At 49.9% G+C, this 24,091-nt stretch overlaps 2 protein-coding genes across 2 annotated transcripts; one reads left to right on the top strand and one right to left on the bottom strand.

The window, feature by feature from the left end:
• The first annotated feature begins 129 nt into the window (after positions 1–129).
• Positions 130–15,412, top strand: CLSTN3 (calsyntenin 3). Its single transcript, XM_064723835.1, is given in 19 exon segments — positions 130–165; positions 168–342; positions 3,008–3,130; positions 4,085–4,280; positions 4,761–4,969; positions 5,269–5,418; positions 6,042–6,227; positions 6,785–7,054; positions 7,341–7,453; positions 7,533–7,695; positions 8,745–8,801; positions 9,585–9,742; positions 9,925–10,073; positions 10,544–10,770; positions 11,851–12,021; positions 12,604–12,749; positions 12,871–13,006; positions 14,387–14,604; positions 14,689–15,412. Coding segments are annotated over 19 exon segments (3,054 nt in total). The 3' UTR covers positions 14,860–15,412.
• A 97-nt stretch (positions 15,413–15,509) lies between these two features.
• On the bottom strand, positions 15,510–23,774 carry LOC135453133 (solute carrier family 25 member 33-like). Its single transcript, XM_064723848.1, has 7 exons — positions 23,663–23,774; positions 19,143–19,319; positions 18,561–18,638; positions 18,147–18,247; positions 17,486–17,552; positions 17,005–17,288; positions 15,510–16,903 (listed from the first exon to the last, which is right to left on the bottom strand). The coding sequence occupies exons 1-7, from the start codon at positions 23,701–23,703 to the stop codon at positions 16,704–16,706; spliced, it is 948 nt and encodes a 315-aa protein (XP_064579918.1). The 5' UTR covers positions 23,704–23,774; the 3' UTR covers positions 15,510–16,703.
• Between the last annotated feature and the right edge of the window lie 317 nt (positions 23,775–24,091).

Consider the following 24,091-nt stretch of genomic DNA (forward strand, 5'->3'; position numbering starts at 1 on the left):
CAGTCCCGCATCCCGATCCCGCATCCCGGTCCCGCATCCCCATCCCGTATCCCAGTCCCGCATCCCGGTCCCGCGGCACCTGGCGGGCGGCCGCGCGCATTGGCTGCGCCCCCCGCCGCCCGTGACGTCATGCTGCAGTGCGGGGCGGGGCCGGGCGGGGCGCGGAGCCGCTGCCGGAGGTGCCGCCGTCCCTGCGCGCCGCCGCCGCCGCGGGAGCGAGGGCGTGGGTCCTGCCGGGACCCGCCGCCGCCGCCGCCATGGGCGACCCTCGGCCCCGCGCCGCCGTCCTCCTCCCTCTGCTCTGCCTCTGCGCCGCGCTGCCCGGCAGCTCCTCCAACAAAGGTGAGCGGCGGAGCGCCGCGGGCACGGTCCGGGCGGCGGCGGGCGCTCCGCTGGGACCCACCGGCAGCCCCCGCCGAGGGGCTCTGGAGGGACACGCTGGCCGGGGCACGTCCATCCGCCCCCGCGGTGGCGGTGCGGCTCCGCGCTGCCCGCCGCCTTCGCCCGACACGTTTTTGTCGGGGCATCTCCGCGGTCCCCGGCGGCCCCGGCTTTCTTCGCCCCTTCGAGCGCTCTCATGCCCATCTCCATTCTCTACTTTGTCCATCTGTCATCGTACCACCGCTTTTTTCTCCATTCTTTCGTCTCCTGGCGCTCCCCTCGCGTTTTCCCCTTTTCCACCCACTTGTCATGCTTTTGTTTAGTTATCACTGGGTGGATTTAGATTCCCATCCCTTCCCTAGCATGCTGAGAGAGAGTATGTTGTTTCTCCACAAACCCCTGCAGTTCATAAAACACATTCCCCGGCTCCATCTTCCAGTCTTAGTTCATCCATCTACAATCTGTCAGTAGGAACTGTTTATGCATAGTTATGCGTTAGCGATGCAGACTGATGTTATGTATTTCATGTGATAAAGATGAAAGACCCCCAAAGCACCCCAGTGCTACAGCTGTAACCTTCTGAATGCAGATGTTCTTTGGGCACACAGAGTGATGGAGAAAGGTGTAGGTTTCTGGTAGATACAAGCCTAGGAGATTCATCCGAGGGCAGTCAGCGTGTTGGTAATCTCACAGGGTGGGAAAATCTGTGAACATTTGAGGGACGCTGGGCTCATCGGGGAATGTGACACCTTAGGGTGCTTTCCGTGCCTTGGAAGAGTCAGGGCTACGGGCGGGTGCGCCGCAGAGCTGTGTGCACCCTGACATTGGCAGGGGCATTTGTTTGTTCTGCTCTGCTTCCATGGGGCTCGGTGGCAAGGAAAGGCCCCTCACGCTGGATTCTCCCTCTCCTTTGTGAATTTGCACTCGGAAACACCTACTCACCTTTGGCAAATTATATTAGATTGACGGGAGCTTTCTTGAAGCTGGTAGGAGTCTGTATCCTGGTAGGAGTCTGTATCCTAAAAATATTCCTAAAATGTTTTTCTGTTCTCTAACAACTCATTTCCCGAGAAATCAGATTGGTGATCCCCAAGTTGCAGGTGGATGCAGCAAAGGATTTATCTCTGTACCATCAGCTTGTTACCCCAGCAACAGGGCACATTTGGCATTTATAGCTCTGGATCCCCACCTCAGTGGTGTGGCGCATGGATAGAGCCGGAGCAGAATGGAATCCGGTGGGGACAATGGGCGGGCAGGGGGAGCCGCGGGCACTTGCACACAGGGAGGATTCCACCTGCATACTGAGCAGGATGGATGTTGCTCTGGGTTTCCTACGCAATGCTTTATAATCTCAGTCGATACTGTGGTGGAGAAGTGCCAACCCACGCTCTTCGCTGCCACTCCAGGCTGGATCTGCCCTGCTGGGACATCCCCTTGCTGACCTGTCACCCTGCCTGCTGCCTCCCAGCCACCCCTGGCAGCCCCCCTGGCCCCAAAATGCACAAGTGCTTGGTTGGTTGCACAGGATGCTGCCCTTTTTGAGCCAACACACGAGGCCATGCCAGTATGGCCTTTCAGAGGACACTGCTGCAGAGGATGGATTCAACATATTGGAAGTAGTGCCCTTGAGGGGGATGGCTCTGTATCCTACTCCCCACCAGCTCTGAGCCATGCTGTGCTCAAAGTGTTGCTGGTTGTAATAAATCTTGGTCTCCAGGGGGTGGGAGAGTGGGGGATTATCTGGGAATTGGGGTTGTAACTAGGCCATGTAATATAATCTCCGAGGCCCATTTGGCAGGGAGTGGGCATGGGGGAGGGGTTTGTAATTTGTAATGATTTTTTTTCCTCTCTCCCCTCCGATCCCCTCCCCTTCCCTCCCCCCCACCCCTTTTTTTCTCCCTTTCCCTGCCCCGGAGCCTGTGTGATAAAGATTAATTTGCTATTTCTGGGCCTGTGACATTTTTCAGAGCCTCCTGCTGGCTGCTGCCTCCATGCCAAGCCTGGCTGGGCTCCAGCCAACAGGATTAGCAAGGAGGGCCCAAAGGAATATGGTGCTCACCATGGAGTGGGGAAGGAAAGAGCAAGGGGCTCTCAGAATAGGTTGCTATTTGCATAGGATGGCTGACTGAAGGTGTACCTGGGCATGTCTGTGTAGGTCCTGGGCCTTAGTCTAGAGGATGCTAGGCAGAAGTGATAATGGCTGCATTGTCCCCTGGGGTTGCTCCAAGGGAAGATGAAGGCTGGGTCCTTCCATTATGGCTTCATTGAGCTTAAAAGATGTAGTATTTGGAATCTGTCTCCAGGCTGAGGCTGCTTCTGCCTCTTGACTTCACTTTTTTTTTAGCTGCTCCAGCTTTTCTGGGCACCCAGGTGTCTCTCCACCTATTTCTAATAAGATAGTAATGAGGACACAAGAAGGAACACATTGTTTCTGAAGAGGTCTCCCATGAGTAGAACTAAATAAAGATAACTTTTTTCTCCCAGCCTATTTTAGATGTCTTTATTTCTAGAGAAGAAGGTGGTTGTTACTTGCCAGGGGATGAAATTCTTCTCTTTTCCTACTGAATCTGCAGTTGGTGGCTAATACATTCCTGTCCTCCAATCCCTTCCCCCAAATCTGCCTCAGCAAACAAGCACAAACCATGGATTGAAGCCGAGTACCAGGGCATCGTCATGGAGAATGACAACACCGTCCTGCTTAACCCGCCGCTGTTTGCTCTGGACAAAGATGCCCCACTGCGCTATGCAGGTAGGTGGGGAACAGCTCTGGCAAGGGTGCAAGGCAGGGACACACCTATGGAGAGGCAGGGACACAGTGACATTCATCCCTATACTGGATCCTACCCCTCTTCAGGAAACAGTCACCTCCAAACCTTGTTCCAGAGGAGGTCCCTAGTGAAGTCTGGAGGCAATTTGGGCACAGCTTGATTTAGGATGCTGTGAGCTGTTTCCTCGGGGAGAGGAACTGAGGGTGGAGCCAGCTACTTTTTGACGCAGTTCTGCTATTTCCAAAGATCACATGCACAGTGCTGAGTCTGTGAGCCCTGGAGAAAGCTGGTAGGGCACCCTTCCTTGGCAGTGCTACATCCCCTCACAGTGAGCACAAATCCCGGGAGCAACAGTCCAGGCTCTCAGTGGTTGTATTCCTAGTGCTTGCTTAGGCCACACCTGGGGTTTCCTTACACGTTCTTCCTCAGCTTTGGGAGAGTAAATGTGGTCCCTGGGAACTGAATTTTAGGGTTTAGGTGACCCTATCTGCAGTTCCCTGCGGTACTCTGCGCATCCTGCCCGTGTGGGTGGATGAGACATCGTGGATCTTCGTGCTCTGGCTATCTGCAGTGTCTGGCCTGTTTTGCCTCCCTGAGGGATGCAGAGGAGAAATAAGGTGCTCCCCCAGGGCCGTGTAGCACTAATAAATGTAGCTTGAGCCTTGTAACCTTCAATCTTTCCTGATGCTGGCCAGGACTCCTTGCCGTGGGAGTATTCTCCAGTAGATGGCAATCTGCACCGTTAATGGCTGTAAGGGATAGCAGGAGGAAATCCTAGGGAGCCAAAAACTGCTCAAGATGAAGGATGATAATGGAGGAGAACAGAAAGTGTAAGTTAGAAAGGAAGAAAATATGGGAAAGGAAAGAAAGGGATTTAATATGCTCTCCTCAGTCCTTTTCTTTCTCCCCTTCCTCTCTGTTTTTGTGTGTACCAGGTGAAATCTGTGGGTTCAGGATCCATGGGTCAGGGGTACCTTTTGAAGCTGTGATCCTGGACAAAGCTACAGGAGAGGGGCTGATCCGGGCCAAGGAACCAGTGGATTGTGAAGCGCATAAGGAGCACACATTTACCATCCAGGCCTATGACTGTGGAGAGGGACCTGATGGAGCAAATACCAAAAAATCACACAAGTAAGTTCATGCAGACATTGCTGCATGGTACAAAATGTGATCTGTGACAAAAATGCACAGGAAAGTTGCTGTGGAAACACTTCCTTTAGCCAGAAGTATTTTTCTCTAGCCATGACATTGTAACTCAACATGCTGAGAAGACCCAAAGAGAAATGTTCGCTTGCTGTCACATGAGTGAATGCAGAAAGGAGGGCTGTTTGACAGCAGCTTCTAAAAGTGCTGTTTTACATTGCTGCATATTGGTAGGAGGTCCAGATTGCATTATTATTACTTTTGCTCTTTCTGAGTGCTTGGAAACCATTGTCCAAGCACCTGTGTGATGGCATTGCTGCACTGAAATCAAGGTGTCTTTCCTTGTCCTTGCTTTTGGCAGCTGGGAATCAGAGTGGTACATTTTAAAAGAATGACTTACTCTGAAATTTAGGTGGTGCGTGGCTCGTAATCAGCCCATCAGTTCTTACCGATGTCTCTCTGCATCAGGGCCACAGTGCACGTCCGAGTGAACGACGTGAATGAGTTTGCCCCAGTCTTTGTGGAGAAGCTGTACCGCGTGGCAGTGACCGAGGGAAAGCTGTATGACCGCATCTTGCGTGTGGAGGCCATCGACGGCGACTGCTCCCCGCAGTACAGCCAGATCTGCTACTACGAGATCCTCACCCCCAATATTCCCTTCCTCATTGACAACGATGGTAAGAATCCACACCCACCACAGGCACATCACTCCTGTTCTCCTGCTCTGCTCCTTCTCTGCCAGCCCCATCTGAAGGCAGAGCTGTGCTATATAAATTTTCCAGTGATGCTGATCTAGCCTGGTGAGAGCAGCAGCTTGTGGGATGCTATAACTTTTTACAAAGTGACACTGGGCAGACTGACTCAACTCTTTTTTGGTTGTTTTTGTCATTGATCAAAGATATGAGTGATTTTTAGAAGGAACGTCTTTGAGGAGACTACGTGTCCTCTACCTTGATCTCTTTGTGTTGCAAACCAGGGAACATCGAGAACACGGAGAAGCTGCAGTACAGTGCGGATCGTGTCTACAAATTCACAGTGACAGCCTATGACTGTGGAAAGAAGAGGGCTTCTGATGATGCTGAAGTGGAAATCCAGGTGAAACCCACCTGCAAGCCCAGCTGGCAGGGTATGAAACCTCCAAACACATTTATCTCTTCTCTTCGCTTTTCCTCAGCTACTACTCAGTCCTGCTTATCACAAATATTTGTATATAAAATATAAATTTGTGTGCCCACATATATGGTTCAGTTCTGGCACCAGCTCATCTCCATCAGGGGACACAGTAGATGTCTAAGTCTGTTGCAAAGCCACTGGAAAATTTGGATTACTGTGAGCTGCCATGTGTTTGATAAGGCTCATAGACTGTATTTAGCAAAGATTGTTTTTGGGGCTGCTCTTCTGGAAGATATTTGTCTTTGCCAGGGGTGGCGTGTTCCTGCAGGTTCACCTTAGTCTATTAGAATTAAGGGGAAATCAACACAGCTAAACACCTGCTCTGCCTGATAAGAGAGACTGACCAACCACAGAGTGATGACACACCAGTATTAACTGTGGAAGCTGGGGCCTGGGACTCTGTGATTCTAGGAAATCTTCCCATGCGTTGATGCCAGCTGCGTAAAGCTGTGTTTCCAATGTGGAAAGGGCCAAAAATTTGGACTAATCCATAGATGCCACTTGTGTGTATGCCAAGTGTTCTGGCCCTGTGTCCTTGGCAGATCCTAATCCCTCACTTTCACTCCTTTCCATTAGGCTGGAACAAGAGGATTGAGTACACCCCCGGTGCAGGCAGCCTGGCACTATTCCCCACCATTCACCTGGAGACCTGTGATGAGCCTCTGTGGAACATCCAGGCCACGGTGGAGCTGCAGACCAACCATGTGGCCAAGGGCTGTGACCGGGACAACTACTCGGAGAAGTCCCTGCGCAAACTCTGTGGTGAATTGGTTCTTTCCTGGGCTGAGGGAGGCTGTGGCACAGCACCCTGCCCCTCACACAGCAGAGGTGCTGGGGAACACATTCCTCATGTCTGCTTGTGTATTGCACTGAGGGGCAATGAGTGTTCCTGTCCATATCATGTGGAATTGTGGAATGGTTTGGAATGGAAGGAACCTTAAAGATCCTCTAGTTCCATCATCCCTGCCAGAGACAGGGAGACCTTGCACAAGGCCAGGTTGCTCAAAGTCTCATCCAACCTGGCACTGAACACTTCCACAACTTTCTAGTTTTATAAGGGACTACCTGTGCTTTCCTTGCTGGGAATCCAGAGATTTCTGTGCATTTTCCTAGTATGCAGAGTCTGTGGGACTTCCCTCAGCACCGAACAGAAAGTTACCATTCTTCTCCAGACAGGAAAACGCCTTTAGGGAACTCCTCATCTCCCTGTGCACTGAGACATTACAGTGAGGTTTCCAGTGCCCACTTAATCTGATCCCCAGTTCTCAAGCTCCTTATTCTCCCATGCCAACATTCCTGACTCCCTCCGTTCTCGGTAGGTGCTGCCTCAGGAGAGATTGACCTGCTGCCAGTGCCTAGCCCCACAGCAAACTGGACGGCGCGGCTCTCGGTGCACTACAGTCAGGACAGCAGCCTCATCTACTGGTTCAATGGCAGCCAGGCTGCCCAGGTGCCTGTGGTGAACGGCCCAAATGGCCACGAGGGGCTGAGTGACCACTTCACCCTGTCCCTGTGGATGAAGCATGCCGTGGTGCCCAGCAAAGGCAGGCGGGAAGAGGAGACGGTGATCTGCAGTACAGTGCGGAGCGGTGAGACTTCTCCTGGGCTGGTGACACTTCTGCCTGCTGCCTCTAAGCTCCTTAGAAGACATTGTCCCTGCAGGGGTGAATCTCTGCTGTTCCAGAGCAGGACTGGGGCAGGGGTTCCTCCTTAGGAACATGGCTTCTTTAGGTGTCCCTTTTCCTCAGAGCGCTCAAGTGTCTTTTGAGCACATGGTGCTGAGTGCCAGTCATGCATGGTGGTGTGGGATTCTGGGTTCTGGCTAGTGGGACTGCTTGGAGTGTGACACGTAATCCCTGTGCTTGTCCCTGGCAGAGGACGGCTACTCTCACTACTCTCTGGCTGTGCATGGCTGCCGGATTTCTTTCCTCTACTGGCCGTTGCTGGAAAGCGCGAGGCCTGTGAAATTCCTCTGGAAGCTTGAGCAGGTGAGGAAGTGTTTGCATCCTCCCCACGTCCCTTCTCCTTCTGCCCTTTGCCGATGCCGTGCTCTGCTGTCTGCCTCAGGTCTGCGACGACGAGTGGCACCACTACGCCCTCAACCTGGAGTTCCCCACGGTGACGCTGTACGTCGATGGCGTCTCCTACGACCCTGCCCTGATCCACGACAACGGCCTCATCCACCCGCCGCGGCCTGAGCCTTCCCTCATGATCGGGGCCTGCTGGGCCGGTGAGTGCCCGCTCCCCAGGCCATGCCTCTCCCATGAGGGAAAAAGGGGTGGAGGGAGACCCAGGAGAGGGGAGAGAAACACCACCCAGTACTAAATGATGCAGACCACGCTGCAGCCATCTTGCCTGCTTGGCACCAAAGCTAGTGTGGCTCCTTCCTTCCTCATGGACCAAGGTAGTAACAGCTCAGGGGAAAGTGTCACTGGCAGCTTCCTGGACAACAGGCACAGAATATGCAATGGATAAGCAGCTTTCAGGGAGAGGAGAGTTGAAATCTGTACCTCATTCAGGCACTGGCATTTCTATCAGTGCTTTCACAAGGCAGTACTATTTGTTGCTGATTGTGTTGATGGGGATTTCTCTGTCTTAAGGGTCTATATGAAAAAGTCATAAATCCTTCTGTACAGGAATTGGGTTGAAAGACAAAAATCGGGTAAGGAACCAAGTTAGATCGCTACTAGATTAAAACCTGTTCTATGGAGTGCGAGGCTGCGCTTCTCAGATCCTTCAGTTCTCCTGCTAGACTGAAGCAGGACAGAACTAAAGGAATTTTCCCACTGCTTGCCTTCACTCCAGTGGAAGTTTCTAGCAAGATCAAATCTTTGCTGTACTGCTGCTTCTCTGAGGTCAGAGATCTTCCCGCAGCTCTGTGCTCTCTTGACTGGTGTTTTGCAAACAACCAATATTGATTAGCTTGGGACCATTTCCTGGAGCTATCTGTGTCTCTAAGGAATATTGAGAACATAGGTGGCTGTGAACATGGCTAATTTCAAAAAGAGATAACATTGGGAAAGGACTGAAAAACTGCAAACATTGTAGTTTATCCATTAAGTCAGTTACTTGTCCTATGGTGTCACTATCAGCGTCATGAGAGGAACTCTGCCCTCTGTCATCTGTAATGTGCTGCCTCTAGGGCTGAAGGGCACAGTGCCTGGCACAGAGCTGTTCCTGGGGACTGGCCAATACAGGCCCTTGTAGAGATACTTGCCTGACCCTGTAACTACCATCTTCCAATGCCTTATTGCTCACCCAGATGTTCTCCTTTTGCAGAGGAGAAAACCAAAGAGAAAACCAAAGGAAGTGAAAACACCACTGATTCTGTGCAAGGTAGGGAAAAGAAAGAAGATGGATCTCTTCCCCTCTTGACTGTGCATGACTATCACTTCTTGCATGGTGCCTTCCTCATACAGCTTCCCCAGTCCTGTCCTGCCACCTCCCTCCACTGTGGGAGGAAACCCCTTATTTGACAGATTGGTCCCTGACACCTTGGTACCTGTGGAGCATGAAAAGGCTGATGGAAGGACTGCAGCCTGCTTTGAGAGTTGGAGAATGCTTTTTGTGTGGATAAAGGGTACTCATGCCTGATCATTAAAGCTGGTCTCTGAAGAACACAATAGCCATTAGAGACATCAGGAGATGTCACCTCATCCCTAACTATCTGTGGAATGTGTAGTTTCTTTTACAAGCCCTCACAGGAAGCAGAGTGAGAAGGGGACAAGAAATTGTTTCCATCTGGCATTCAGCAGTTTGACAGAAACTTCTCTATGCTACCCACCATTCACTGTCCTTGTCTTTTTGTTAGTCTGTTTTTCTTGCCTTCCCCCATCTGGAATTTCAAAAATGTTCATCTTCTTTCTTCAGCATTCCCTGTCTTCTCGTTGTCTTTGCTTTCCCATATCCTGTTCAATCCTCTGTCCCTCTCTACCTCCATTAACATCTTATGTCCCTCACATTGTTGCTTTTGTTGTCTGGGCTTTTCCATGCCCGATGCCACCCTGTGTATCCCTCCATGTCCCTTAGCGCTGCATGGCCCTCACACTGTTGCTGCTGTGGTTTTGCTCTCTTCCTCGCCATGTCTCTCACACCCTCCGCCTGCCATGTTTCCCTCAGGAGATCCTCTGTCGATCCACCACTACTTCCATGGTTACTTGGCTGGCTTCACTGTGCGCCCTGGTAGCTTGGAGAGCCGGGAGGTTATTGAATGCCTGTATGCCTGCCGTGAGGGGCTTGATTACAGTGACTTCGACAGTCTGGGCAAAGGGATGAAGGTATGCCCATCTGCCCAGCTTGCATGGGTCTCCTCCACTCTCCTCCCCAGCCTTGCTTCCCAGGACTTTGCCTGCTCCCCCACCTCAGACAGCTCCCCACCTTTCTCCTATGTGTCTCTCTCAGCCTGGATTCCTGTCATTTGCCAAGGAGCCATGAGTATTTTCTTTTCTTCCACCTCTAGGTTCATGTGAACCCCTCTCAGTCCCTGCTCACCTTGGAGGGTGATGATGTGGAAACCTTCAACCACGCGATCCAGCACGTGGCTTACATGAATTCACTGCGCTTTGCTACCCCTGGGGTCCGACCACTCAGGCTCACCACTGCTGTCAAGTGAGTGGGCAAACCAGCACCTCTGGCTCAGTTCAGCAAGCGGGTTGCCTCTCTTTTGACTTAAGTAACATGGACTCACTTTGTATTTTAAAATCATTGTATTTTAAGATGGTCTCCAAATGGGTAAAAATCTTCCTGAAAATACATGATCAATTTTCCAGTATCCAAATGGATACTGTAGTACTGGTTCCTGGTCCCTATGCAGAACTTCGGCCTCTGCTCTCAGTGTTCCAGGCATGTGGACTGGCTTTAATTTTCTCTGTGTTTGTCGATGTGACCAAGTTACCAGATCCCAGTGGTGTCACTCCTATCACACGTCCATGCCTTGCTCAGCAGGCTGTAGGGAAGCTTTAGGAGGACTGCTGGAAAAAGGATATTCCCTTGCCTGGAAGTGATGGGCAGGAGGTGATCTTTTATAATGTTGTTGTTGGAAGCTTAGGGCACTGATGTTTTCTACTGCTCTCCTGCAGGTGTTTCAGTGAGGAGTCCTGTGTCTCCATTCCTGATGTGGAAGGCTATGTTGTGGTGCTACAGCCTGATGCCCCCCAGATCCTGCTGAGTGGCACGGCCCACTTTGCTCATCCTGCGTCAGACCTTGAGGCTCCAGAAGGAATTCCCCTGTTCCCCAACCTCCAGATCACCTGCTCTATTTCTCACCAGGTGGAGGCCAAGAAGGATGAGAACTGGCATGGCACCGGTGAGTGGAGCACAGGGCAAGGTGTAAGAGACAAGAGTTGCAGTCCTGCAGAGGAAGTAGAGCCCCTGTAATTACACCCAAAAGCGAGAGTTTACAAATTTAGAAGCAAGGCACATTGTCTGTCAATATGTAGGCTAATCGGCTCTTATCCTTTTCTGCTCCTCCCTGTACTTTTTCTATCCACTCAATTTCTTTGCTTCACTCTCTCCTAATTCTTTCCCAGGCTGCTCATTCCTAATCCCTTTTACATTTTACCTACATTCCCCTTTATTGAATCCAGTGCTGGATGGATGTCCTGCCCGTTGCTCGCTCTACTCCTGCACCAGCTTAGTCTCATCCCACTTCCTTCTCTCCTGCTTTCTTTTTTACTTCTTGCTCCCTTCCTTCTCTTCCTGCCTCACTTTTTCCTGTGAATTCCCAGCCAGTTTCCTCACACCCTACAGTATCCTGTCTTTCAATTTCTTTCCATCATGCTCAGATAATTTCTCTGCAGTCTGTGCTCTGTGTCCATTCACTTCTTTCATATCTCTTCTGGTAATAGGATTTTTTGCTCCTACTTTTCTGTTTAGAAGCTTTGCTTTTCCTCACACAATGATGAGTTCCTTGACTTGAGAGCAGATTTTTCTCAATCCTGCTGAAAGCAGTTAGTTATTGAATGTGGTTGCCATTTTAAAGAAGATAAGATCTCAACCATGGTAACCAACAGTGTGAGACAGGGAAAAGCTTTCCAAAGCATGCAGGGCCTGGAAATGTGTGAATGTTGTTTCTAATTTGCACACTGTCATTGTCAACAAAGGCCTTACAGCCAAGATTTGTTATCATGAACTAGACTGATAATAGTATGTTTTTCGAAAATAGAGTGACTTTATTATGTGCATAGATAATGTCATTAGAACCATCCTGAAACAAGTAATTAGACTGACAGCGATTTTACTTAAGGTCAGTGCTAGGTGGAGAAGGAGAAGTAATTACATATGATGTGAGCACTCTTAGGTAAGCAGGTTCCCATCTGAGTAACTCCTTCCTTCTCTGATGGTTGTCTGGCTTTCTGGCCACATCTCCTTTCTGTCTGCATCTCAGTGACAGACACACGAATGTCAGATGAGATTGTGCACAACCTGGATGGCTGCGAGATCTCATTGGTGGGAGATGACTTGGACCCAGAGAGGGAGTACCTGCTCCTGGATGGGGCCCTGCTGCAGCAGCGGGGCCTGGAGCTCGTTAACACCTCTGCCTACCTGACCATCACAGGTACGTCCTCTCCATGGTCACAGCTGCCTAGCTATGCCTCTGTCACCAACTGTTAGGCATCACTGGGAGAAGCACTTGAACTTAGGATGTCTTGGTGTACTTTGTGACACTGAGATGTCACCGTTTCTTGAACTCCTGGCTTTTGGAAGTTGCAGACCATTTCCTTGGGGAGATGGCTTTTCCTCCAGTATAAAGTGCTGGAACATGGTTATCAGCTCTCACCCAGGCTTGTATCACTCCTCCTGACTTACTCCTTGGGGTTCGGTGTTCTCAGGTGTCAGCAGCATTTTGCATGACATGACAGGGACATATCCCACAACTTGTGGACTGGTACAACACTTTTGTACTCTCCAGAACAGGGCTATTGCTCTCAATCCTTCCTTCCCTTCCACTTGTTTTAGTGATGCAAGCAGGGATTCCATCTGGTCCTCCTCAGTCAGCTGCATCTCTGAGCCCTTCCCAAAATTAACGAACCCAGCACTCCCTTAGATCCCTCTGCAGCCTCTAGCTGCTGCAGGGTTAGGATGCCAGGTGACTTTGGAGCAGGAGCTTGCTCACCCCACCCCTCTCTTGCTGCCTCAGGCGTGGAGAGCATTGCGGTTTACGAGGAGATCCTACGCCAGGTCTCCTACCACATCAACCACGGTGCTGCCCTCTATGAAAGGAAGTTTCACCTGTCCTGCACTGAGATGAATGGACGCTACTCCAGCAACGAGTTCACTGTCGAGGTATGAGACTGATACATGCACAGAGATTCTTCTGCATGTGTGGGGAGGACATGGTGCATGGGAATGCATAGAATGTGCCATGGACACAGGGCTGAGTCCCCTCACTCTGGTCTTTCTGCAGGTGAATGTTCTCCACAACATCAACCGAGCTGCTCATCCCAACCATATCATGAGCTCCCAGCAGTTTGTGCACCGAGGCCATCATTTACCTGCAGAGCTGTCTGGGCACAGTTTGGCAAGCACCCACAACAACCCAAGTATGTAACACTATCTTTTGGGTTTATTCCTTTAGATCAGGATGCTCATTTTCTGACATCCTGGCAGAACCTATAGTGGAGGATTCCTCTCAGGCTCCCTACACCCATTATCATTATTCTCCTTATGTCGTCGTGTTCCACTCATTGTTAGCCAGTGGACTGCAGTCTTTGTCAGATTGCATTTTAGAGCATGCTGCAACAATCCTCTTATGGGATATTATGTTCTTGATGTAGAAGCCGACTGAATTCTACACCTCAGAGGGTCTAAAAAGAGTAACTGTAAGCTGACTTCATTCATGCACCTTGCAAAGGTGCTGTGTGGGCTTGTGTAAAGTAATTTCAGAAAGAAGCTTCAACAGCAGGAGAGAAAAGTGAGTCAAGACTGCCACTGCTCTAAAGAAAGAAATGGGAGTAGGTGGTGGTCAGCAAGGCAGGAAAATACAGGACATGGCACCACACAGACAAGAGGAAAATTCTTGCCCCCACAACAGAGGAGAGAGAAGCTTGAAAGCTAGACTAGATGTATGTTTGTGCTGTTAGCCCTGTGCCTCGAGCATGACCACACTCCAATCGATTCCTCCTGGGCTGTGAAAGCTCTGGACTTTACAGACATTTTGGTCCCCTATCGTAGGGAACAAGCAAGGCACCTTTGAGCTAGCTTTTGCTGCAGCTTGCAAAGTAGCTGACCCCAAGCTGTTCCAGTCCTGCAGCTGGCACTGCAGGGGCAGCCTGTGCATGTGCCAGCCTTTGCCTCTCCCTTCCCCAGCTCTGCCTGACGGCAGCAGCAAACTTTCCCTGCTGAACAGAGCCACAAACAAATTTGTGGAGGGCCTAGATAGATTTTGCAGGGAAGGTGGTTATCTTGGGAGTTGAGGGTCAGTCTACAGGCCTAAAACAAACATGTAGGAGTTGGGCTAAGGGTCTTAGACGAACTTCAGGTTTTCTCCTGTGGAGAAGCCATGCTTTTGCCACAGCACTTATTAGAAATCTATAATAGAATTTACATGTGCTCCATGTGCAACGAAGGCATCTTTTGGCTTCTTGCTTTCTCTACTGCTTGCACAGAAGTCACACTCTGAAAATCATCCTCAAGCCCTTAGAGGCTGTCCCCAGCACACATTTCTCCTTCCCAAGAGCAGGATACAGATATATGCGATGCAACATATTCTGGCAAATTCTGCAGATAGATGTGCAAAGTCTCCACAGAGTCTACATCACAGGAACTGCCTGTGCCCAGGGGCACAGACAAGTCAGCCTGTTTTCCTGCATAGACCAAAAACCCAGGCTCTGCCCAGGGATCTCAGTTCCTGCATGTCAGGTTGGAGATGCATGTTTCTGTGAGAGACTCTGGACACAACTTCTTGCTTTCTTTCTCCAAAGTGGTCCCCAGTGCTGCCACTGTCATCATCGTGGTGTGTGTGGGCTTCCTGGCACTTATGGTGATCCTCGGCATCCTGCGCATCCACTCGCTGCACCGCCGGGGAATGGGGCAAGAGGTCCCTGGGGCTGCTGAGTCGGGGCACAGCAGCACTGGGGGCAAGGAGAGCGACATGTTCTGGGACGACTCGGCCCTCACCATCATCGTCAACCCCATGGAGGTGAGGAGCGGCCACAGCGGCCGGGGCTGGGCGGGCAGCTGGCTTGTCACACCCTGCCCCTCACCCCGTATGTTGCCTCCCCAGTCCTACCAGAGCTGTCAGGAGAGGGCAGCGGGCAGTGTGGAGGGCAGAACTGGCGAGGGCATGGAGGATGATGACGACAGCACCGACTCGGAGACACCCGACTCCCCGGACAGCAGTGACATGAATGACCGGCACATCATCGGCAAAGGTGACGTCTCTCACCGCTACTAGGAGCTTTAAAACACCTGCCCAGTGGATCCCCCAGAACATATGGCAGGAAGGAGGAGGTGTCTTACTTTCAACTTCTTTCCTCCCCCACCGTGTACACATGTGCTCCTCTCCCATTGATCATTTCTGCCTCCCATGTTCCTCCATCTTCTGCCATTCTCATTGTGGACATTCCCCACATGATTGACCCCCCATGTGGCTCTCCAGAAACATGTGTTAGGGCACTTACACATGATAGTGGCACGGTTCAAACTGGGATGCAGGTGTTGGAAAGAATGGAAATCCGAAAGGCAGAGCCAGCCATAGGGCTCAGAGTGGGGTTTCTCACAGCCCCTCCCCAGATATTATATATATATATTGTATATTTTTTCAATGTTGTCATTTGAGGTTTATTCTCGTTTCATGCAAAAAAAAAAAAAAAGAAAAAAACAACCAACAAACCACTGCAGCTTTGTGTCGCTTTGTAAAATTGTCAATACTCCTAATACTAAATGAATGAAGGTAAGAAAGATGAGGAAACAAAGTGGATTTTAAAATAAATGGATTTCAAATAAAACATTCAGGACTTCTGCAGTTTTTCACTACAGCCAGGGAAAGAAATAGTGTAGGCTCTAATGTGAAACTGGAGCTTGTCCAGAGCATGTATTTACTGAAATTACTACCTTATCTCGGGGAAGGGTTACAATTTTTAGCATATGTGATGAAGCAAGAAAAACACATCACTCACGACCCTACCCTGAGCTTTTCTGAGAATCAAAATGCTCTGTAAACACAATGTAGCCTTCCCCAGGACTCAGAGCTAGGGACCCACAAATGAACAGAAGGCACTCAAGCCTGTCGCAGGCAAATGTAGCACATGCAGCAAACTGAATTCTTGAACACAGGAAAATAAATAAGTCTCTTTTCATACACTTAGTGTATCAACAGAAACAGGCCAAATCTCCTTAGCTTCATCCATCTTGTCACATGATCTGCTTTTTTTATCAGTATGATAAGAGTATTTTTTATACCAGGGGTTCCAGTTGTAGAACAGCCCCAGCACTTCTGGGGGAAGGAGGCATCTTCCTCTTTCTGCTGAGCATGGAGGGGATGGAAATACAACAAATACTAGCACAGCATGGCTCTGAGCCCAGCAGTAGCATGAGTTGTTAGGATAGTGCTTCAGAGCAGGTTGTGCTTCTTCCCTGGATCTACTTGGTCTGGTTTTTCAGACCCTGCAAGACAAAAAGGGGCTGTCAGCTGATTGACACATCTTGGGGCAATGGCTGCAACATGTGAGGGACCCAGAGGAAAATTCTGCAATTTGTTGGCAGCCAAGGTTGAGAAATCCTCCTTAGGGGCAAGAAGGCAGTACAGTAGGTGAGAGTGGACGAGCCCCTCTGAGGGCAAAGGTTGCAGCACAAGATCTCTGCTTGCTGCAGTTCTCTCAGAAGTTTCAGCTCTAGCCTGTCTTCATGCCCAACTGTGCCCATGTATGGTTGTTACTGGGTCCAAAAGAAGTGAACGTGCTGGGATAAAACACTCTTAAACTTTTCTGCTTTGTCTCATTCCCAGTAAATTCTATGCCTTTGTTTCATCAAGGGAGTTTACAACAGGAACTGTCAAACCAATACCCTGACATCTTGAAGCACTAGAATAATTCAAGTGTCCAGAAGGAAAAAAAAAAGGCTACACTGTGCACATTGGAGCAAAAAACTTGGCACAAAATAGCCGTTGCGTCCTGAGAATGCCTGACTCAGATCTGATCTGTGACAAAAAGCACCACCTCTCAGAGCCCTGCAAAGGACCAGGTCTTGGGAGCACGATGTCCCTGTACCTCCACAGCAGCCTCAGCCAAGTGCTACAGCTTACAAGGTGGGAGAGGCCAAATGAACGATGAGTTCGTAGGTGGCCATCATGATGGCGGCGTTTGGGATCTGGCGGATCAGGTGCGCCAGGAGCCCCCGGTACAAAGCCAAGGGTCCCTCTTCACGGACCACCAGCTGCAGAGTCTGTGCCAAGGAACGGTACCGGGAGCCCTCCTCTCGCAACCGCGTCCGAATGACCTCTGGGGAGACAAGAGGGGAAGCCACATATGAGCAGGTGGATCCTGCAGGCATGGCATCTCCCACCATGGGGAGCAGCAGCAAGGAGAGAGGAGCCACTGACCGTGTGGATATGCAATGCACGTAGCGCATGTTTTGGAGACAGCGGCAGCGCTCATTAGTCCGAAGAAATCGTTGTTGTTTTGTGGAAGTGTGAGTGATGGGGAATGGGAATGCTGGCTGTTTCTCAGCTCCTTTTTCAGTGCTTCATAGATGACAAAGTGTATGATGGTCTCTGACACTCCGGCATAGGAGGCAGTGATCCCACGGTAAAATCCACGCAGGCCTTCTGTGCGGTACACGTGCATGGCACACTGGAGAGCGCTGCTGGCTGTCTCCCCCTTCACCCTTGGAAAGAGGGGAGAGGGTGAGGACAGCACACTGCATCCCTGACCTGCAGGGCTGTTGTGAACACAGCCATAAGCCTCTTGCCCAGCCTATGACCTGCCATGTTCTGATGAGAAATCACAGACCTCTCTGCCCACCAAGCCCCAAACCAATCCTGATGTGACATGGAGTGTCTCTGCACTGCAGGCCTGCCTTACCTGGCTTCCAGCTGCATCCTCGTTTTCACTAGCCAGATGGGGTTGGTGAGTGTGGCTGAGCTAATGCCTGGGGAACAGAACAGGAAGACAGCCATGAGTGCCAGGATCATGCTGACAGTTTGTGAAGAGGTGCTGATCTATCAGCTCTCAGAGCTCTGCTTGGCAAGCTGCAGGCATTTGCAATTTGAGAATGACCTTGAGAAGAGATATTTAGGGCAGACTATTTGATTCTCCTCCTCCCCTATTCCAGCCTTTGTCTAGTGGCAATTAGCTCCTCTGCCTCCAACAAAATCCCACTACAGGCCCGGGTGTTACAAAGAGGCAGGAAACAGAATGCTAATTTTTCAAGAGTAGAGGATTTTGTTAGAGAACTGGAATATATCAAGAGGAATGGTTCTGTGAGTGGTCTAAATTACACACTGCCTTCTCCCTCTCACAGCAGAATAGAGCTCATGATAGCAGCTGAAGGGGTAAAGACAAGACTTCAAGAGATGAGACTAAGAAGAAGAAGAGTGAGAAAACATTTGGGTTACCCAAAGAACTCACTTCTCCACATGTGGAGGGAGAAAACTTCAGAGCAGCAATGGAGAAGGAATGAAACACATAGGCATTTCCAGACAGAAGGACCTCTTGGCTTTGATTTGAGACAGAAAAGGCTCACCTGCACAGGCTGCTGCTAATATGTGTACTTCCTTAGACTCCGGCACCAGGACAGTATTAAGCCTCTCCTTAGTAGCAGAATAGGCAGCAAAATATATAGCCCTGATTGGAAAAAAATACAGAAGAGGTTACAGCTCCCCTATGAGGAGCAGAGACACTACTGTACAGGCTCACTCCAACTTTCCACACTTCCATCACAGTTCTGTCTAACATGACATCAGATACCATTTTTACCTGGTCCTGCAGCAATCATCTTAACACTATGATCAGAAGCTCCAGAAGATGTCTGTGTGAAGGGGTCCTGTGGCACGTGAGCACAAGACCCAGACTGCTTTCAGGAAGTGGGGTGACAGCTATGACACAGCCACATTTAGGAAGTGTGCAGCATGAGGCCCTGCCATGGAGCAGAACTCACCGGGAAGGAGCAACCCCAGCGAGGTTTGGACCCAGACCTCGGAACAGGGACCGTTTGCCTTCCTTCTCAAGGATGGCCCTACAGAAGGAAATGAACAGAGAAATCAGCAGAGTAACTAGGCTGAGGACTCTCCTGTTCCTCCTCCTTCTTTGCTCTTTAGTATTTCTCGTAGCACCCCCTCCCCACCTCTCATGTTATCCTTTTTCTGCCCTGCTCTCATTTTCTCTCCAATCACTTCTCCTCTCTTCTTCAGTCATAGAATCATGGAACCCCTTGGGTTGGAAATGACCTTAAAGATCATCTAGTTCCAACTACCCTGCCACAGGTCACTAGTCATTGCATCTTATTCTTGATAATGCCATCCCTCTGGGTTGGATCCAATCACTAGCTGAGAAATTTCTCCCAGCCCCCTAAGCTGCCTTGCAGAGCACAGATCACTAGTGAGAAGCAGATGTAGCTGTGCTCTGATCAAACTTTCTATAGCACTTGTGGCTTCCAGAGCCTCAGCCTAACTTTCTTTCTCTCTTCCCCCAAACCATCACCTCCCTGGTGCTAACAGGCACACTGCCCTGTCCTGCTCACCTCAGCAACTTGAGCACTCCAGGAGATGGTGGGGTGGGATTCATTAGCCTCACACTCATCCCTGGCAGCTGAATCTCTGGGAGGCACAGAGGCCGCAGTGCCAGCTGGGATGACTGCAGACGTGTCTTCACCACTTCCAGGGGACACGTCAGGATGGCTCCAGCAGTTCCACCACATCTAGGGCACAGCAGCACATGTAAGAATGACCTCTGGGCCATAATAGGGCAATAATTCTGACCCTGCTTGTCCACAACCTCTCCCCTCTGGGAGAGGACGCTAGGTACCCCAGTCTGTGTCACACATGACCTCCTGCTCTGACACTGATTAACGTAACAGCTCAGCTTGGGACATCATCTGGCAGCCTGGCTCTGAAGCCCTACTCAGTGTTTGAGACAAAGAGTCCCAAGTCCATGGGGACTTAGCAGTCCCCCAGAGCAAACATTTCTGCTGCCCACCCTCACTGCAAAGCCTTCTGCTGAGGTCACCAGGCACCGTGGCCCACACTTCACCACAGCCACACTGGCTCACAGAGGGGCAGCACAGAACTCTGCCACCTCTCAGCCTGCCCGTGTCTTTAATCCACAGTTACATCAGACCCACATTGGCAAGGCCCTGTAAGCAAGATCTGTAGTTTCTGCCAACAGCCAGGCTCTCTCCAAGCCTGGCTTGCTTAATGAAAGAGGACTCTGACCTTCAGCAGGCAAAACCTATTTTTGGAACTCATGAACCATCTCCATCAATGGCTCTTGTCACACTTCAGGAATGCTGAAAGGACACATATCCCCTTTTTCCCTTTCCACAACCCAGGGACAAGCCATAACTGACACATTTGCTACTAAGCTCCTGTCCGTCTAAATCCTTTGACTGATAACTCTGCTCTTCTAGATAATGCTCAGTATCTGAAAGAGCATTTTGAGATGAATTTGCATGCAAGCCGTGCAAGAGGCTTTGACAAACGGACGATCATTCACATCTGCAGCCAAAGTTGCTTTGTTTCACAAGAGATGGAGGCTTAATAAAAAGCTCACTCTGCTCCAGAGAAAGAAAAGCCAACCAAAGAACTACAAGATATCAGGGAAGAGTCAGGTATATAATCAGAATTACATATAGAATGCAGGATAGCAAACAGTTAAGAGTTCTGAGGAATTATTTTGAAAAAGTCTATACAGCTCAGTAAACATATACTGTATTCTCACAGCCTTTGCTCCTAGGCCTTCATTATCATTGCCAAGAGGAAGAGGGGTTTAAAAAAAAAAAAGAAAAAAAAAAAAAGATGCCTGGATGCCTGGATGTCTATTGGACATCCAAGAGTTGAAGCTATGGCAGCTAGGAGATTATGCAGCTAATGAGGCCCACAACTAGCTATGCTGTTCCATAACACTCCTGTGGCTTTGTCAAGCCCTTGGCAGATGTACACAGTGGTGGTGACGACTTGCAGAGCAGTCCATCAGCAGCAATTTCCCTCAGGAGGTGTATGATGAGTGGTGGGAGTCTGGCAACATCCTGACTCCTGAATTTAGCTCCAGCTCAGAAGGGAGCACATGGCAAAGCAGTGAACAGCCTGGCTCAGGTTCTCTGGGTCAACAAGCTGACCAAGCACAGACTCCAACACACAGCCTACGAAGCAATCCAGAGTTGCATGAGGCAGGGTCTGCTTTCACAAAGGCCATGTTGATTCTTCCCATACAGACCATATTCCCTCAGGAGTACAACAGTCATGTTCTTTACCTTAGATTCTATTAATTTGTCTTATACAGGCTCCAGACTTGCATGTCTGTTGTTTCTTTGGCCAGAAGTACAGTCTCCAGTTCAGGAGAAGATTGAGTACAGTGGTGACAGAGCAAGGTCTAAAAGGTCCAAATAGGGCAATTTCAACTCCTTATCAAAAAGCTGAGCAAACAATACATCAGGAAAACACTGAGAGAAGAAATTGCTGGGTAAACTAATAATTCTTCTCTTTTATAGTGCATAAGGAAGCAAAAGTTTATGTAATTTTCTCTTAATATATAATTTCTTCAAGAACTCCCCACCTGCAATGGTCAGGATTTGAATTTGAACACACACTTCCAGTATACATAAAAGTTTCCTGAGGTCCTGTTCCTGAAGCTTCTGATACATACAGAAAACAAAAAAGTATTACAAAAGAAATAATAACAATTAAAGAAATTGTTGCTCCTTAGCATAGTGGCCATTTAATCAGCAGAAAGAGAGTGTGAGATGAAGGGCCGCTAAGAGCCACTGTGCCTCAATGCAAGATTACAAAGGCAAAAGAACACCCATTATTTAAAGCTAAGGAAATGAGGTGTACCAGTTGTTCAAAACTAGAAGAAATCTCAACTGTGATGTATTATCATGCATTAGATGATGATACAGCTGCTTGCACTCTATGGAAGACATAGGTCTGCAAAATTCTTCTGTTCCAGGAGAAATGGAAAATTATGTGTCATTACTCTAGAAGCAGGAACTAAAGCAATTTCTGCAAGATAGGATGAAGAGCAGCAGTGAAAATGAGTACAACATGTACTGTCAGAGGAAAGCCCCAGCAAAAAGTGCTAATTGAAGAAGGCGGGTAATTTTACCTCAGAAAATGGTACTTGCCTCTAGATCTTGCTTTCACATTTTAAAGGGAAAACCGACAAGTTTGAGGTAACTGAGAAAGAGGATTAGTTGAGAAATACAAAAGACACTGGTAACATTTTTAAGTTATCTAAAAAGTGTATAAGCACATGCACAGAGGTGACAAGGTTTACTGGTAATTCATGTTAGCTCTTACTTAGGCTAGTTAAAAATTAAGATGGCTTGAAGATCTTCATTTAAGAATAGCAGTGCTGGGTCAGATAAACCTGCAGTTAAACCAGGTTTCTGCCTAGGACACAGACAAATAAAAGTCACCTAGAGAAGAGGAGGAGAAATACCTCCAGAACACTCTCCCAGACTCCCAATTTTCAGTTCAGGGATTTCCTCAGCCAGAAATGTTGCCTTGCTTTTAGTAGCCTTCAACACATTCTTTTTCATTCATCTTTTAAAAATGCTTCCTGGACACATAAGAAGCCTTTACCTTCTACTATCCTGTTGCCAGGAGTCCCACAGTTTAACTGCACACTGTGGGAAGAACTGTGTTCTTGCATTAGTTCTGAACAAACCTCTCACAAGTTTCTTTGGCTGCTGCCTGGTTCTTTTACTGGAAAATCAAATGGAGAACTGCTCCTTCATGAATTAGACCCTGTTTTGTTTCATTACACAAACCAGTAATATTAAATATAGTGCGGAAATAAACCGAACTTCTCTTTCATCTCTTACTTACGTTATTAGCCCCAGGGTTTTAATTAGCTGTAATTCAGGAGTATTGCTTAATGGATGAGGACGAGATACAGACTGACAAAGTTCCCATGAGTGACATTCTTGTCACAAGCCAAATTCTCAGTTTTTTGGGGACCATGGTGGAAAAAGATGAAGAAAAGCTTAAGAAGAAAGCTAAGAAAGATAAATCTATTAAGAAAGTCTAAGATACAATGAATATATATAGTTCAAAGGATAAATTAATGTAAGAGAATAACATATACAAAATAACAATGGGAACAGAGAGGATGGGTACGCATATGCTAAGATTGACATAGCACAAGAACTGAATTAGCTGCAGAAAACTGGAAATCTACTAATTAAAAGCAATTAAATTGTGTGCGTTATTGTGCATGGTGTATCACAGGCCTCACTGTCACACAGACTCAGCAGGTTGGTGGGATTTGGAAAAGGATTAGATGGATGCCTAAGCAGGACTCGTGCAGTTACTCAGCAAAGTCTGGAGGACCATATTATTTTCTGTTTTAGGGCACCATAAACTTGAAGCTGATTGTTTTCAGACTTTAAAAGAGGAAGGGGGAAAAGCCACAGGACAAATTACTTGCTCAGGGGCACGGTGGGATCCAAACACCTGACTCACCAGAATCAGCTGCACTATTTAAAGGCAGAAAAGTGACACAGGAATCTCAGCCATGCGCTGATGGAGAGAGTTGGGCGCCCTCCCGAACGCATGGATGCCTCGTGGCTCTCTCGTTCAAGGGAAACACCCCGCTTCCCTTGCCCCGCATCCCCGGCAAGCTCCGGCTGGACCAAACTCCGTGTCCCACAGGGAGGCTCTCCGCCTTCCCAAGCCGCGGAGCCGGGCATTCCCCGCGGCGCTGCGGGGCTGCTCCGCGCCCCGAGCCCCGATCGGGACCGGCACAGCCGCGACCGCGCGGGACGGCACGGCGGAGCCGCGGGGGCTCCTCTGCCCGCCGGGGGCCGCTCTGCCCCAACGGGAGCTGCTCTGCCCGTGGGGGGCTGCCCTGCCCCGGCTCGGGCCGCTCTGCCCCAACGGGAGCCGCCCTGCCGGGCTCGGGCCGCTCTGCCCGGCGGGAGCTGCTCTGCCCGGGGGGGGGCTGCCCTGCCCCGGCTGCCCGGCGGCGGCTGCGGAACCCGCGGCCCGAATCCCGCCCCCGGGCGCCCTCCTGCCCCCGAATCCCGCCTCCCGGGGCACTCACCCTCCGGCGAGCAGGTGGAGCAGCGTGCTGTGCTGCGACATGGCCCCGCCGCTGCCGCCCGGCCCCGGCCCCGGCCCGGGCCAGGCCGCCGCAGGAGGAGGCGCCCGGGCGGTGGCGGGAGGGGCGGGCGGAGCGCGGCGAGGGGAGCGAGGGCTGCTCCGTGCAGAGGTACGGGTGATCATTCGCACAGCTCCTCTGGCCCGGCCACTCAAAGCTCTTCCATTAAAAACAACGAACAGCCGTCCCCAAGCCTTCAAACCGACCCTCAAACAAACTTGTCTTTGTTTTACATGTAGGGGAGCCAAGGCAAACTGATGTTTTCCACTACGGGAAAGCAATAGGTCCAAGAGCAGAGCCAAGTGGTTCCTGACGCTCGTCCTCCCTCACGGGACCCATGAGTTATTCCCCTCTGCAGATTCACTTCCTACA

The sequence above is a fragment of the Zonotrichia leucophrys genome, chromosome 1 (genome assembly GCF_028769735.1).
Source record: "Zonotrichia leucophrys gambelii isolate GWCS_2022_RI chromosome 1, RI_Zleu_2.0, whole genome shotgun sequence".
NCBI lineage: Eukaryota > Metazoa > Chordata > Aves > Passeriformes > Passerellidae > Zonotrichia > Zonotrichia leucophrys.